Source organism: Myotis yumanensis, unplaced genomic scaffold (genome assembly GCF_028538775.1).
Source record: "Myotis yumanensis isolate MYYU_CA2020_CCGP unplaced genomic scaffold, mMyoYum1.0.hap1 SCAF_20, whole genome shotgun sequence".
Taxonomy (NCBI): domain Eukaryota; kingdom Metazoa; phylum Chordata; class Mammalia; order Chiroptera; family Vespertilionidae; genus Myotis; species Myotis yumanensis.
The window spans coordinates 8,842,534-8,858,012 of record NW_027223771.1 but is presented as its reverse complement, the minus strand read 5'-3'; the positions used below and the strand labels follow the sequence as shown (position 1 = coordinate 8,858,012).

At 52.5% G+C, this 15,479-nt stretch overlaps 1 protein-coding gene across 1 annotated transcript; it reads left to right on the top strand.

Annotated features, from left to right (window-relative positions):
• The first annotated feature begins 10,249 nt into the window (after window positions 1-10,249).
• On the top strand, window positions 10,250-11,474 carry NDN (necdin, MAGE family member). The gene has a single exon (XM_070400379.1). It carries the CDS (start codon window positions 10,334-10,336, stop codon window positions 11,384-11,386), a length of 1,053 nt encoding a protein of 350 aa, XP_070256480.1. The 5' UTR covers window positions 10,250-10,333; the 3' UTR covers window positions 11,387-11,474.
• The last annotated feature ends 4,005 nt before the right edge of the window (window positions 11,475-15,479 follow it).

The window sequence follows — 15,479 nt, the reverse complement described above, 5'->3', positions numbered from 1 at the left end:
CTTCTTCCCTTCCTTCCTTCCTTCCTTCCTTTCCTTCCCTTCCTTCCTTCCTTCCCTTCCTTCCTTCCCTTCCTTCCCTTCCTTCCCTTCCTTCCCTTCCTTCCCTCCCTTCCCTCCCTTCCCTTCCTTCCTTCCTTCCTTCCTTCCTTTCCTTCCCTTCCTTCCTTCCTTCCCTTCCTTCCTTCCCTTCCTTCCCTTCCTTCCCTTCCTTCCCTCCCTTCCCTCCCTTCCCTCCCTTCCTTCCTTCCTTCCTTCCTTCCTTCCTTCCTTCCTTCCTTCCTTCCTTCCTTCCTTCCCCTCTCCTTCCTTTTTCTCCTCCTCCTCCTCCTTCCTCCTCTTCCGTTTTCTTCTTCTTCAGCCTATTTCTAGAATCCTTGTTCTTCCTCATGCTTGTTACTTTGACCTTCTGGTAGTGGGGTTTTGCAGTGTTTGCCTCTCTGGGCAAGGTGAACAGTTAACAGGCGTACAGAACGAAGACTTAGGAATTGTCTCCCAAATTACTCGAGTGAAAAAGAAAAGAGGAGTCAGGTTCACCCTTCAAATACTTGTTGGGGGTGGGTGAGGGGAGCTGAGACGTCGGAGGAGCGGGTGGTGGATCTAAGGGATTATCAAAATGTGGTCTCTCGGTGTGGCTCAGGGGTTGAGCATCCACCTAGAAACCAGGAGGTCACGGTTCAAGTCCCAGTCAGGGCACATGTCCGGGTTGTGGGCTCGATTCCCAGCGTGGGGTGTGCAGGGGGCAGCCGATCCATGATTCTCTCTCATCGTGGATGTTTCTATCTCTCCCTCCATTTCCCTTCCTCTCTGAAATCAATGATGACATATATATATTTTTTTCAGTCTCTTTTCCACGGGGAGGGAGGAAGCACAAGTCCCTGGCCCTCCTTGTGGGTCATAGCTTGGGAGACACTGGCAGGAGAGAGAGCAAACCCTGGGAATGTGCTTACAAGACAAACGGAAGAAGAGCACAGGACAGAGGAGCTTCACTGCAGGGAGATGCGTGCGGCGAACCGTCAGTGGGAAGAGACAGGAAGAGGAATACATACCACTTCCATATATCCAATTGTCAGGGACTAAAAAAATAAGCACTGCACTGTTGAAGAAAAAACATAATATCTTTTGCACCCCTGGAAATTAACGAGGCAAACCCTAGCAAGTGCACTGAAAAAGCCTTACTTTTTCTGTGTTTCCACGTTCAGGAATCATCATAAAGCAAACAATAAGAGACTGGACACTAACTTCTTTTTTAAAAATATATTTTTATTGGTTTCAGAGAGGATGGCTGAGGGAAGGGAGAGGGAGAATCAATGATCGGCTGCCTCCTGCACGCCCACTACTGTGGATCGAACCAGCAACCGAGGTACGAGCCTTTGACTAGCATCGAACCCAGGACCCTTGAACCCGCAGGCCGACGCGACGCTCGATCACTGAGCCGAACTGGCGAGGGCACAAGATGTCTTTTTCTACCTTCTTAGGATGACAGTGGCACTTACCCTGATTACAGGGTTACAACTTTCATGCACCTGGGAGGTCATCTCTCCAGAGAAAACTCTAAACACATCTGGCTTGCAGGGCGACATTTTTGCTTACCCATTTATCAGCCGTAACGAGGATAATGTTCCTACTGAGGAACGTTGCTCAGGGCAGAAATACGAACTTTGTTTTTGGAAGGAAAGGTCAGGGCGCATTTTTCACCTGCCATGCAGTTCCTTGATGGGGGGTGGGGGCAGAAACCGACTCCTGTCTTCCCCCAGCCTGGGACTAGAAGGCGAAGAAACATCATCGCTGATGTTTCTACTTCTCTCTCCCTCTCCCTTCCCCTCTGAACTCAATGAAAATGTATTTTAGAAAATAAAGTGTACCCTACATCTAATGACGGATGTGCCTGTCGGAGAAAGGGGAAGGCTATTCGAGCTACAGAGACTCGGGGGGAGGAGGCAGGCCTGCAAATACCCGAGGAAAGATGGAGGTAGAGATTGGAGTTACCTGGCCATGAGCCAAAGAATTTCTCCAGAATCTGGGAGAGGCGAGGGAGGACTCTCCCCTAAAGCCCTCGGGTGGGAGTGGGGCCACCCCATCACCTGGGTCTCAGACGTATATTGACAGAAGTAGGGGAGAATAAACTGTGATTTTAAGCCGCCCCACTCTGGTGATTTGTTACGACAGCCCTAAGAAACTGATGTGGGGGAACGGGATCACTGTGTGCAAAACAATTAATGTGATTAACAGCCACCGAACCAAGGGTGAAGAATCATGCGATCGCCTCCACAGATGCAGAGAAAGCATGTGACACGTTCAACCTCCATTGAGGATGAACACTTTCAGCGAAGCGGAGACAGAAGGAATTTACCTCAAAATGATACAGGTTACCTATGACAAGCCCACAGCCGACGTCATACTCAATGGGGAAAAGCTGAAAGCTATTCCTATATAAGACAAGGATGCTATCATTCAATATAGTAGTGAAAGTCCTAGCCACAGTCATCAGGCAAAATTTTTAATACGATTAATAGATGAATTCAGCAAAGTAGCAGGATACAAAATTAATATACAGAAATCAATCATGCTTCTATACATTAATAATGAATAATTAGAAGGGGAAAAAATGGAGAAAACACTCCCATTTACAACTGCATCAAAAAGAATAAAATAGCTAGGAATAAATTTAACCAAGAAGGCGAAATACCTGTGTTCTGAAACAACTAGACACTGGACAATGGAGTGGACATAAATAAATGAACGGATATTCCATGGATTGGAAGACCTACCATCATTAAAATGTCCATACCGCCCCAAACGATCTACAGACCCAACGCAATTTCTATTGAAATACCAATGGCATTCTCTCAGCGTCAGAAAAAAATAATAGTCCTGAAATTTATATGGAACCATAAACAGACCCCAAATTGCCAAAGCAATCTTGAGGAAGAAGAGCCGAGTTGGATGTATCATGGGTTCTGATCTCAACCTATACTACAAAGCTATGATAACCGAAACAGGGTGGTACTGGCACAGAAACAGACACAGAGAGCAGTGGGACGGAACCCTCAACAAAGCATCAGCAAATTCCAGCAATATGTGCAAGAAAAGAAAGAATGATGCATCCCAGACTTGAACCCCGGGTTTGACTTCAACAGGATTTAACTTCAAAAGAAGAGCGTTGGAGATGAAGCAATCTATTTTGATACGTCCCATAAATGGATATGGAGAGGGAAAGCATATGGCCATCTGGTAAGGGGCTAAAATGACCTGGGCCTGTTGGTCCTTTCTGATTGTTTGTGGGTATTTTTCCCCCAATGGTTCTCAAGCGGTGAGGGGAGAAGGTCACCTCTGGGCTCTTCTTCCACTTCACGTTTGTTTTCTCCATGTCTGGAGGGCATTTAATACGCGTGTTTATGGGGACAGAGGTCTTAACCTCGATTGGCATGCATCACACTCTCACACAGTGAAAAATTATTCCACCCTGGTGCCAGGAGGGCTCCCTTTGAAGACCCCCCCGCCCTCGAGGCACTCTCTCTGGGTGATGTGATTTAGTTTCTTCCCCTCCTAAACGTTGGTTCCCTCTATTCCCTGCCACAACATTGTGTCTCCTCCGCAGTATGCATTGCAAAAATTATTTTTTAAGACTATCCCATTTCTAGGAGACATATGTAACACTTTCAACAGTAAAGAATAATTAAAAAAAAAAAGAATGTCCATGTCTTGTTTTGTTTTTTTTAAATAGTGTATTTTTCTTTTTATATTTTTATTGATTTCAGAGAGGAAGGGAGAGGGACAGAGAAAAATATCAACGATGAGAAAGAATCATGGATCGGCTGCCTCTTGCACAAGCCCCACTGGGGTTCAAGCCCACAACCCAGGCACGTGCCCTGATCGGGAATCGAACCTGATCTCCTGGTTCATAAGGTCGAAGCTCAACCACTGAGCCACACCGGCTGGGCTCGGTCAACTTATGGACTGAATGCAATTCTTTAATGACTCATTTGCTTGTTTGCTTAGCGCCCTTTTCTTCCCACCACTTCCCCTGCACTAGGGATTGCAGAGACCATTCCCCAGGAACAACGCCCGAAAGGCAGCAGCGTGTCACAAACAGTTGCACGGACAGTTGCAGAGCAGAGATGGAAGTCCTTGCTTTTCCTTCCCTCCATGGCGCCCCTGGAAAGGTCTCTTATCCACCTGCGATCTTATCTCCGATTCCAGGTGACCTTTCTAAAGAGCAGGCCCTCCGTGCAGGCAGACCGGCTGGCTGCCTCGTGGGTCTGGGCGTTTCAGTCCTCGGGCCTCAGCTGGCCAGGCCTGCACAATGTCCCCCCTGAGGGATCCCGGAGAGGCCGAGGGGCCGAGGTGGGGTCCCCTCCCCGCCCAACTGTGGAAAGAGGCAGTCCCTGGCCTCACTTCTTCTTTTCTAGCAAAAAGCGGCCAGGCTGCCAAACTGCTACTCCCCTCCAATGAACTTCTTCCAGCCCTGCTGGGGGGGCTCGGTGGTTGAACACTGACCTATGCATGAACCAGGAGGTCACGGTTGGATTCCCACCTGGGCTCGCTCGAGTGTGGGGTGTGCAGGGGGCAGCCGATCGATGATTCTCTCTCATCACGGGTGTCTCTCTCTCTCTCTCTTCTTCTCCCGTCCTCTCTGAAAGAAAAAAATGCATATATATATACATATTTTTAAAGAACTGAACTTCTTCCAGGCACAGGATGGACATTGCTCAATAGCTGCCAAGCACATTCCTGCGAGCGCTCTTTCGCAATCCTCTGGCCTGTCTCTGGGGCCAGGATGGGGGCTCCAAGCTTGAGGCTGCAGCCAGCAGCCTATGTGGACAGGAGGGAGCCAGAAGGATTCACATTTCATGCGGGATAGGGGCAAGGAGGGAGAGCAGGAGGGGGAGGCCTGGGCCTCTGTGCAGGGAGCATGCGCACTGTCCACTGGAGTCTCTCGGGGCGACCACCCCCTTCCCCTGGTCACTATGGAAACCAGCGCTGGGACAGGGCTTCCCTAGTCCCAAGCCTGCCAAAAACAGCCTGTCCACAGCTGTGTGATCTGTTTCACATTACAGGGCTGGAGGGAACCCACCTCCCAAAACCGTCCTGCAGCAGAAGGTATCATGACAATGTCTCCCTGGACTTCCTCCTGCACCCCTGGAGCCCGATTGACAGAATCCCGATGTAAAAGAGTCACCCCTTTTTCCTGCGTGTGACTGGCAGGTGCTTTTGCAAACGCCAGGCGCCAGGCTTTCGTTTCTAAGCCGCTGGCCCCTGAGATGACTTATCTTCCGTATCGAAAAATTAGGGTCGAACTGGGAGGGCCCAGCCCAGCCAATGTATCCCTGGAGCTCCAGACCCCAATCGTGACCTTGAACTGAACAAGCCGTGGAAGGCCCTGGCCGGGTGGCCCAGTGGTTAGAGCGTGGTCCAGCTACGCCAAGGTTGCCGTTCCCATCCCGGGTCAGGGCGCACACAAGAATCAACCAAGGAACGCAAAGTTAAGTGGAACCACAAGTTGATCTTTCTCTCGCTCTCTAAAAAAAAAAAAAACGAAGGAAAATTTAAAAGGAAGTTGTGGCTGCCTCGTGAGGACTGGCTTTCTCTTCTTTCCCGCAGGGACACGGGTCCCGGGAGGAGGTCTGCATCTCTGTTTTACGGGCAGGCACCTCATTCCATAGCAAGCAAGCTGCTGACCCCTCCTCCCCACCCCCAATGATCCTTTCTCTACGTGTGAAGCCTGTCCTAGGCTTTCCATTTTCCCCACCACCCGCCTCTCCGTGAATGTCCTTCTTGGTGGGAAATGCAGGCTCACCAATAGGTCTTTTCCGGGATAGAAAGGATGTCACCTTATCAGACATCCAGCTGGGCTCCCAGGATGGGCAACACTAGGGGGTCTGTCTAGCTTGTACGTGGTTCCAAACTTGAGCATCCGTTCCAATGCTTTCGAACCAGGGGTGGGGAACCTTTTCCTACCAAGGGCCATCTGGGTATGGGTTAACACCATTCGAGGGCCATACGGAATTCATCCACTGAAATATTAGCCTGGCCGCGTATTTACAATAGCTAAGATCTGGAAACAGCCCAGGGACCCAGGGATCCATTTATCCCTATCAGTAGATCAATGGGTAAAAATTCTGTGGGACATTTACACTATTTCCATACTAAAGGGAATTAATTAGAGGGAATACTATGCAGCTGTAAAAAAAAAAAAGAGAGAGAGGGATCGCGTAGCCTTTGGGACAGCATGGATGGACCTGGAAACTATTATGCTAAGTGAAATGAGCCAAACGGAGAAAGACAAATACCACATGGTCTCACTTGTTTTAATGAACACAATGAAGGGACCAATAAAATAAAACCCGAAGCTGGGAGGCATGGAACAGACTGACATACCTCAATGTGGGGTTGTGAGATAAACCAGAGAACTTATATATGCATATGCACAGTCCATGGACACGGGCAATAGATTAGTGAAGACCTGGGGGTGAGGGGGTGGGTAGGGGCTGGGAGGAGGGGGAACAGGGGGGAAATGGGAGATATCTGTAATGCTATCAACAATGAAAAAATATATTTAAAAATGAGGGTAAAAAAATTAGCCTCCTCTATTTGGTCAAACATTTCATCAACTCGCCCCTCATGCCTTGGCAGGGCCAGACCAAATGATTTCGAGGGCCTTCTATGGCCCCCGGGCGGATGTTCCCCACCCCTGCCTTAAACCCTCTGAGCGTAATACCTCATAGTGGTCCTAACGCTCACGCCCTGGTACAGTATTGATATCTCCTGGCAGTGGGAGCTTTTATAACTTTATTAGTGGCCCCTGTGCACGAAATTCGTGCACATTAAAGGGAATTAATTAGAGGGAATATTTTAATGTTGCTACTTGCCCTTTCTCTATAATAGAAGTGTCAGAGATGAAAGAAAATTAGTAAAATGTATATGAAACTCTCCCTACTGTCAGAGTGTGGGGCTCGGCCTCAGGTCCCCCGGCCCCGGCGCGAGAGTGCGATGACCATTTGCATATTAGCTCTTTATTATATAGGATGATTGTTTTTATAATAACTGCGTTTATACTTTTTTAAAAATATACAATGGTGTTCATGCTTTCACAATTATTGTGCCCAAGTTTGAAGTGTAATGTCATGAATCCATTAAATCCAGGCGGGTAAAATAGGAGGATGCAATTGTCTTAACCTTACAATGGCAAAAACGATGGCCCACACTGAGCTGAGATTTAAATAATTGGCTCAAACATTTTCATTAGAGGGGGGGAAAAATACCTTCCATGAACTAACTAGTTTGCAGGAATCATTAGAAAATAATAAATATCCAAGTGAACGGAAGAAAAAAAAAAGGAAATGAATGGATATAAAATGCAAGAAGCGAGGATGATCTTGAAGAAGAATGTAGGCAATAAGTGGATGCCGAGCCATTCTTAAATAATAAAAAATAATGTAACTGAAAGCACCCTTGTCGGATGTACTGAGAAAAATAGAAATCCACAAATTAAAGAAGAACATGAAAGATGGGAACAACCCAACTACGACATATCTGACAGGCATGTAGGAATTAACCTTGGGAAGGGAAACGTTAGGAAATCCTATCGGAGGAACGGGGTGGGGATGATCCCCCATAAAAGTGACACAAGCGGGAAAATCCAAAGAGAGAGAAACAGTGTGGAAAATCCTTCCACGTCAACCTACTCGAGAAAAAATAGAGAAATGAGAAATGGGATGCAAGAAATAGAGAGAGTCCAAGAAATGCCCAGACCATATTAGATATAAGCTTTGAGATTCAAGGGACAATAATAACCAGACACAAGATGGCATATTTATTCCCCCCCCCTTTTTTTTTCTTCTTTGTTTGGGTGGCATATTTAATTGATTTTTTTTCTTAGAGCGAGAGAGGAAGGGAGAGGTATAGAGAGATAGAAACATCATCATTGATGGGCTGCCGCCTGCATGCTCCCCCCCCCCCCCCCCCCCCCCCCCCGCCAACAGGGAATCGAGCCTGCAACCAGGGCACGTGCCCTGACCGGGAATCGAACCAGTGGCCTCTTGGTTCCTGGGTGGACACTGGACCGCTGAGCTACACGGGCGGGGCCAAGGCGGCCTATGGAATCGGCCCTGGCCGGTTTGGCTCAGTGGGTAGAGCCTCAGCCTGCGGACTGAAAGGTCCCAGTTCGATTCCTGGTCAAGGGCACAAGCTAGGGTTGCGGGCTCCCTGCAGGATCCTCTCTGAAATCAATAAAAAATATATTTTTTAAAAAAAAGAAGAAGAAGCTTTCAGCTTAAGCCCAGGAAGGGCTGAAGGCCCACACGGGCTCACGCCAGCGATGCTTCCGGAGGGGGGACAGGGGGCAATGGGGGCGGGGGTGTCAGCTTTGTTTTGCCCTTTGCAGACCTGTTTTCAGAAATTAGAAAATACGAAAAATAAGACGAAAAGAAACTGGAAAATACAGCCACCAGTATGTCTCCTCTCTTGCCCGTCATGTGAGCGGGAGGGCCAGATACCATCTATGCTGCCGGGCTGGAAAGCACGTTCCGGGCGTGGCGGGCAGGTTGGGACCCGCCAGGCGCGGGGAGGAGCTGGAGGCGACCTTTCCCCGGGGACACGCAGCGCAGGTCGCAGGCCGTCAGGGGAGGAAGGCTGCCGGGCAAGCGGGGTACAGGGACCCTACGAGTTCCTGCGAGTCAACATGGCCATCTTGGAAGGATGGGCACTTCAATGAAAAAAATAAATAAAAATAAAAAATAAAAAATAAAAATGACCCCCGGGGACGTGGGAAACAAAAACCAATGGCTTAGCCCCCTGGGCCGGGTTGCTCAATGGTTAGCGTCCGGGCCCCGAGGGTCGCGGGGGTCCCCCGGGGCGGCCGAGGTGCATGCTGGGAGGCGGCCCCTGGGGCCCAGGTGCATGCTGGGAGGCGGCCCGTCCAGGCACCGCTCTCACGTCCACGTTCCTCTCTGCCTCCCTCCGTCTCCCTCCACCCGCCCTCCCACTCCCGCCAAAAATCAAGGGGGAAAAAATAATCGCCGGGTGAGGATTAATAAAAATAAACAGTAAACATATATAAATGAATATTTTTTTTTTAAAACCAACGGAATGACTATGCCCTGGTAGGGTTCAATAAAATACGTTTTAAAAAAAATAAAATCAATGACGATGAACACACTATACCAGCGTCGCCCGGGCAAGTCCCGCGCGCCCATGGGGGTGGACGACATTCTGCATTTCTCTCATTTTTTTGAAATTGTTATTGGTTGGGTGATCCGGGAGGGCGGAAGGGCGGGGGAGAGAGGTGTGTTGGTGCCATTCATTGGTATTTCTGCAGCCCTGGCCGGATGCGGGCCTGGGCCCCAGGGCTGGCCTCGAACCCGCCGCCGCCGAAGGGCCGGAACTGCCCTTTTTTTGTTTTTCTTTTTAACTCTTTGCTGCTGAAAGCATTGCCTCTGCCCCCTCTTTTTGCATTTCTTCCTTTTGCACCCCCTCTGGCCTTTTCTCGGGGTTCCCGGCTCGCACCCCACAGAGACACCCGGCCTCCACCAGGGCGTCACCTCGCACCCTCGGGGTCCAGACCCCCACGCCGGCCGACACCCCGGCCCGGGTCTCTCAGGGGGCGGGGGAGGGGGGGGGGACACCTATCTCAGGTGATTCTGCGTGAAAACCACGGCCATGTCGCCTTTTCCTCAGAAACGCGTTTTCCTCAGCAACGCCTTGCCCTCGCTCGGCACCTCAGCCGTCAGGGAGCGCCTTACCTCTTCCCTGTCCACCTTCGGCGGCGCTCAGCCTTCTCCCTCCCTATCTCCCCACGACCCGCTGAGGGCACACGGGACACTCTGGGGGGGAAGGGGGGTCATGGCGGCTATTCATTCCAGGGGGGGGGGTCTGTACCTTGTTGGGGGGGGGCCTCGCCTCGTTCCCGCCCCGTCGGGCGCGACGCCCCGCCCCGCCCCCTCCGCAGCTGGAAAGGGCGGGCTCGCGGCCACGCATGCGCAGTGGGCGCTCCCGCCCCGTCGGGCGCCGCGCCACGCCCCCTCCGGCAGCTGGACCGCCTGGGCTCGCGGCCGCGCATGCGCAGTGGCCCCGGCCGGCCGCGCTCTGGTCCCGTCGGGCTCCGCGCCACGCCCCCTCCGGCAGCTGGACCGCCTGGGCTCGCGGGTGCGCAGGCGCGGTGGGCCGTCCGGCCTCCGGCCCCGCCCCCTGCCCGCCCGCCGCTACGGAAGGCGCCGCGCGCCCAGCGACGCGCACTTCCTCTCCAGGCGCCCGTCTGCGAAGGGAGCTCAAAAAGGCTCGACGAGCTGCTTTGCTGGACGCTGAGGCCCCTCTGCCCTGGTCGCCCGGAGCAGACATGTCCGAAGCAAGTAAGCAGGGGTGCGACCCCACTTTTGCAGCCGAGGCCGCCGCCCAAGCCGAGGCTTGCGGCGGCCCCGGGGTTCCCGGGGGGCCCCCTTCGCCCGCGCTCGCGTCCGCGTCCGCGTCCCAGGCCGCGGAGGGGTCCGACAGCCCTCCCGTAGGCTCCGGCGACGCCGCTGCCGCTTCGCCGCCGCCGCCCGAGGTCTGGAGCGACGAGGAAGACCCGAAGGCCCTGCTGCAGGCCGCGGAGCAGGAGCAGGAGCAGCAGCCGGAGGAGGAGGAGGCGGAGGCGGAGGAGGAGGAGGAGGGGTGCGCCCGCCGGGCCCCGAGCGCGGCCCAGGCGGGCCCGGTGCCGCCGCCCACCGCGGCGCAGCTGGTGCAGAAGGCGCACGAGCTGATGTGGTACGTGCTGATGAAGGACCAGCGGCGCATGGTCATCTGGTTCCCGGACATGGTGCGCGACGTGCTGGGCAACTACAAGAAGTGGTGCCGCAGCATCCTGCGGCGCACCAGCCTCATCCTGGCGCGCGTCTTCGGGCTGCACCTGCGGCTCACCAGCCTGCACACCATGGAGTTCTCGCTGGTCAAGGCGCTGGAGCCGGCCGAGCTGGAGCGGGTGGCGCTGGGCGGCCGCATGCCCATGATGGGCCTGCTGCTCATGATCCTCAGCCTCATCTACGTCAAGGGGCGCGGCGCCCGCGAGAGCGCCGTGTGGAACGTGCTGCGCATCCTGGGGCTGCGGCCCTGGAAGAAGCACTCGACCTTCGGCGACGTGCGGCGGCTGCTGACCGAGGAGCTGGTGCAGCAGAACTACCTCAAGTACCAGCGCGTGCCCCAGGCGGAGCCCCCCGAGTTCGAGTTCTACTGGGGCTCCCGCTCCACCCGCGAGATCACCAAGCTGCAGATCATGGAGTACCTGGCGCGCGTGTTCAAGAAGGACCCGCAGGCCTGGCCCACCCGCTACCGGGAGGCGCTGGAGGAGGCCCGGGCCCGGCGGGCGGCCGCGCCCCCGACCCCCTGCCCCCGCAACAGCTTCTCCGAGGACTAAAGCCGGGGTCCTCGGAGGGAAGGCAGGCAGGGAGGGAGGGAAGGAGGGAGGTGGAGAGATCCTCCCCAGGTGTCTGACCCTCTTCTCACCAGGCTGGTGGGGGTCAGGGGGGTGGGGGGTGCGGGGGGGGGGCATTTTAGCATCTTAAGGGGGGTTCACGTGTGACACGTTTTAAGTTTTCCGTGCTTTTATACACCTTTGATTCATGCCACATTGTTATTCCTTTCTGTCCCCTTCTTAAAAAAAAAAAAAAAAAAGAAAGAAAAAAAAAAAGGTAGTGGGTAGGAAGTTCCCCTGCATGTCTATTTGATAGCAGTAACCTCTCTGTTGGTGCTTTCAGCTTTTGTGCTGCCTTGAAATTTTTTTTTTTCCTTTTTGTACCAGGGACGTGCTAAAAAACACACACACAAACAAACAAAAAAAAAACAGAAACCACACGCGCGCGCACGCACACAGTGAGAAGTTTTCCATCGTAATTCTCTTTCTACGGGGACGGACGACAGGATGTGCGTTGGGGTGGACTGTGCCCCCAGGATGGACTCCACCCGCAAAGAGCTGGCCTTGCCAAGGCTGAGAGAAAGTGGAGGTTCCCACCCCTCGGCGGAGAAGCTGGCGACCTGGTGGCAGGCGGGCACAGGCGGCATCCGCGTGGCGTGGCGTTGTGGACTGGACTGGACTGGTCCCCGTGTGGGCACCCGGCAGCCTTGTTTACCAAAACCCGAGTTACAGACCCCCACCCCTGAGTACACTTTAACGAGCAGTAAAGGTTCTTGTGATACGATCGTTCCTGGTGCTTTTTTCATCTTCCTGCCGCCGCGTGCATGCGGGTGGGGCTGGGGAAACGGGTGGGTTTACAAGGGGCCGCAGATGACAGCTATTTCCGTGGGGGGTGGGACGGTCACCACTCCCGGTCACTCACAAGCAGTGTGAACTTTAATAAGTTTTATTTTTTAAATGCAGCACACACACAGGTTCAGCGCTCAGGCCAGTCCAGAAAGGGGTAAAGAAAGCACAGATACTCAAATCGTAGTCCAGAGAAGTAGCAGTGATGAATACGGAGGACAGTTTCCTTTTCTTGTGGTCACTTAAACAGCACTTGCTTTTTTTTTTTTTTTTTTTTTCTTAACCCTCACCACAGCCTTTTGCAACCGGGGAGGGAGAGGAAGATCAGGAACAAAGCTGGTATTTAACTTGCCCGAGATCGTAAAAGTTTAACGAGAGGAAGGGCTGGGATTGGAACCCACGCAGGAGACCTCCAAAACTTTTCCCCACCTGCCTGCAACCGCCCCCTTCCCCTTCCCTTTGAGTTTATTCCTCAAAATTTCACGTTAGAGTCTCTACTCTTGGTGCCCTACCCCAAATGCATGTGCACACACATGCACACACACACAGCTAAGGGATCCTCCCATTAATCTTTTAGAGAAAGCAATCACATTCTGGTCGTACAAATTAAGAAACTTGGTCTCAGGGAGGTTGTTGGACCTAATCAAGTCACACTCGGGCTAAGCAGTGAAGTTCAGCTTTGAGACACGGCCCCCCCTTGAAGGGCTGAAGTGGAGGAGCCAGAAGAAAACCCGTGGGACTCCCCGGGGAGGGAGGGAGGGAGGGAGGGAGGCAGGCAGGGTGGGGTGGGGTGAGGGTGGGACGGTTGCCTGTTCGGACATCTGTGGCCCAGCAGTTCTTAAATTGCAAAGCGCCCCGAGGGAGTCCTCTGAGGGTGGAACAGGGTGAGGGTGGGGTGTGGGGTGAGAGATAAATCCAGGAAGATTTCAGTCTAGCGAGCGGGTGGGGGGCGGGGGTTGGGGGAGAGAAACGGGCCTTCGATAAAGCCAGAAATCCTTCACACTGCAGAAGGCTGGAAAAGGCGGTGGGTAAATCGTGCAGCTACAACTGCTCCGTGGGGCGGGACAGTCACTACGCAGCAAGGCGGGAATTTTATATAGTTCTGTTTATTTTTAAATGCATCTCACAGGCTCAGCCCTCCGACCGATACAGACAAGGTGTAAATAAAACACAAACGCTCATAGTCACAGTCCACAGAAGCAGCCGCTATTAATATCTGGTCAAAGCATAAGACAATGAGAGGAATGCATCAGCCCCTAAAAGAACTAAACAGGAAGGGATATTGGGGTGAAGGGGTTCTCTCCTGCTTTGGGAGCTAGGGTTCCCAACACTCAATGGCAACACCCAACAGGTGGGTGGGTGCAGGCGCTAAAGGTGTGTCCCCAGTTCAGTGGTCTTCCCGTGACGTCTCCCGGGCTGGAGGGGGGGGCACATTTCAGCCAAAAACTCCAGCAGCAGTGACCTGACTTGGATGCCACCTCTCACCCAGAGCCAAGGGGAGTGTATAGAAATCTTAGAATTGTTAAAAATGTTTTTTACCCTGCCCAGCCAGCGTGGCTCAGTGGCTGAGTGTCGACCTGTGAAGCAGGAAATCACAGTTCAATTCCCAGTCAGGGCACCTGCCCGGGTTGTGGGCTCCCTCCCCAGTGTGGGGTGTGCAGGAGGCAGCCGATCCCTGATTCTCTCTCATCGTGGATGTTTCTAACTCTCCCTCTCCCTTCCTCTCTGAAATCAATAAAAAGAATACATTTTAAAAAATGTTTTACCTAACCTCCCCCCACCCCCCAAAAAAAAAACTTCCAAAAAGTCAAAATCCATTTGCTCCTTGGAATTTGAAGTGACAGCGCTATCCAGGAGGCTCTGTACCTGGGGCAGGACCAGGCCTGTCCCTCCTACCCCGGGGGCACGCTGGTTGTGTTTTCTGAGGCCCTCATCCTTAACTCCTTGTGCAGTTGTTTCATTCAAACCCCGTCACTGGGCGGGCGGGCCCCTCCACTCCCCCGTGAGCTCCCTGTGTGTGGACTCACACTATGCGTGAGGGTAGCGGGGACTCCAGAGCTGCCCCAAGCTCATGACACAGGGACAGGAGCCACACCGTCGAGGACAGACCCTCCGGAGAAGGGTGGGGTCGTGAGAATGAAGGAGCTGACCCCAGAAAGTCACATGGGCAGGGCTGCTCAGCTCCTGTCAGCTGCGGGGAGAGACTTCCCAGATGTGGAACGGACTTCATTTCTGATCCCCGGCCCTGCAGCGTCAGCAGCTTGGGGGCTCAGGAAAAAGAACAGTCAACGATATCTCCAACTTTTTTTTTTTCTCTACTTCTCCTTTTTTTTTTTTTTTCTTTTTTTTGTCAGATTTTCACGCGAGGCTCCATTCAAACGTTGGAGGGTTTGGCAAATATTGCCCAAAAGGTGGTGCTCTATGTACCTATGAGTTCTTTGTCTGTTTTATTCATCCTCACTGGAGGATGTTTTTCCATTGCTTCTTTAGAGAGAATGGAAAGGAGAGAGGAAGGGAGAGGGAGAGGGAGAAAGGAGAGAGAAACATTGTCCACATTGATCGGTTGTCCCCCCCCCCCCCGAAGTGCCCTGACCGGAGGCAGGGATCAAACCTGCACCCCAGGTACGTGCCCTTGCCCGGGAATCAAACCCATGACCATTCAGTGCCTGGGTCAACACTCTAACCACTGAGCCACCCTGGCCAGGGCACACGTGTTTGTTTTTCATCCCGCTTAGAAGCGACATGATACCCTACCTATCTGACTTATTTTCCTCAGCACAACGCCCTCACCTTTCATCCACGTTGTCACACGTGGCACGGTTTCCTTTTTGTGGCTGAATTACGTTCATAGGTCTCCACATTATTCTACCCATTCATCAACCAACCCCATGAAGGTTGTTTCTATGTCCCGGCTATTACAAATAATGCTGCAATGAGCACGGGGGTGCGGATATCTGTCTGAAATAGCAATTTTGTTCCCTTTAGATAAGTGTCCAGAAGTAGAATCGCTGGACAATATGGTTTGGTTTGGTTTTTAATTTTTTTTTTTTTTTTTGAGGAATCTCCATACTGTTTTCCATAGTGGCTCCATCAATGTACATTCCCACCAGCTGCTCACCCAGGTTCCCTTTTCTCCACATCCTTGGCAATGCTTATTTCTTGATATATATATATTAGCCATTCTAACAGGTGTGAGGTCATTTTTTTAAAGGAGAAATACAGCAGCCCAGCTGGTGTGGCTCAGTGGACT

What these genes read in the sequence shown, in the direction of transcription:
- NDN (XM_070400379.1), top strand. Translation starts at nt 10,334, where the DNA reads ATGTCCGAAGCAAGTAAGCAGGGGTGCGACCCCACTTTTGCAGCCGAG.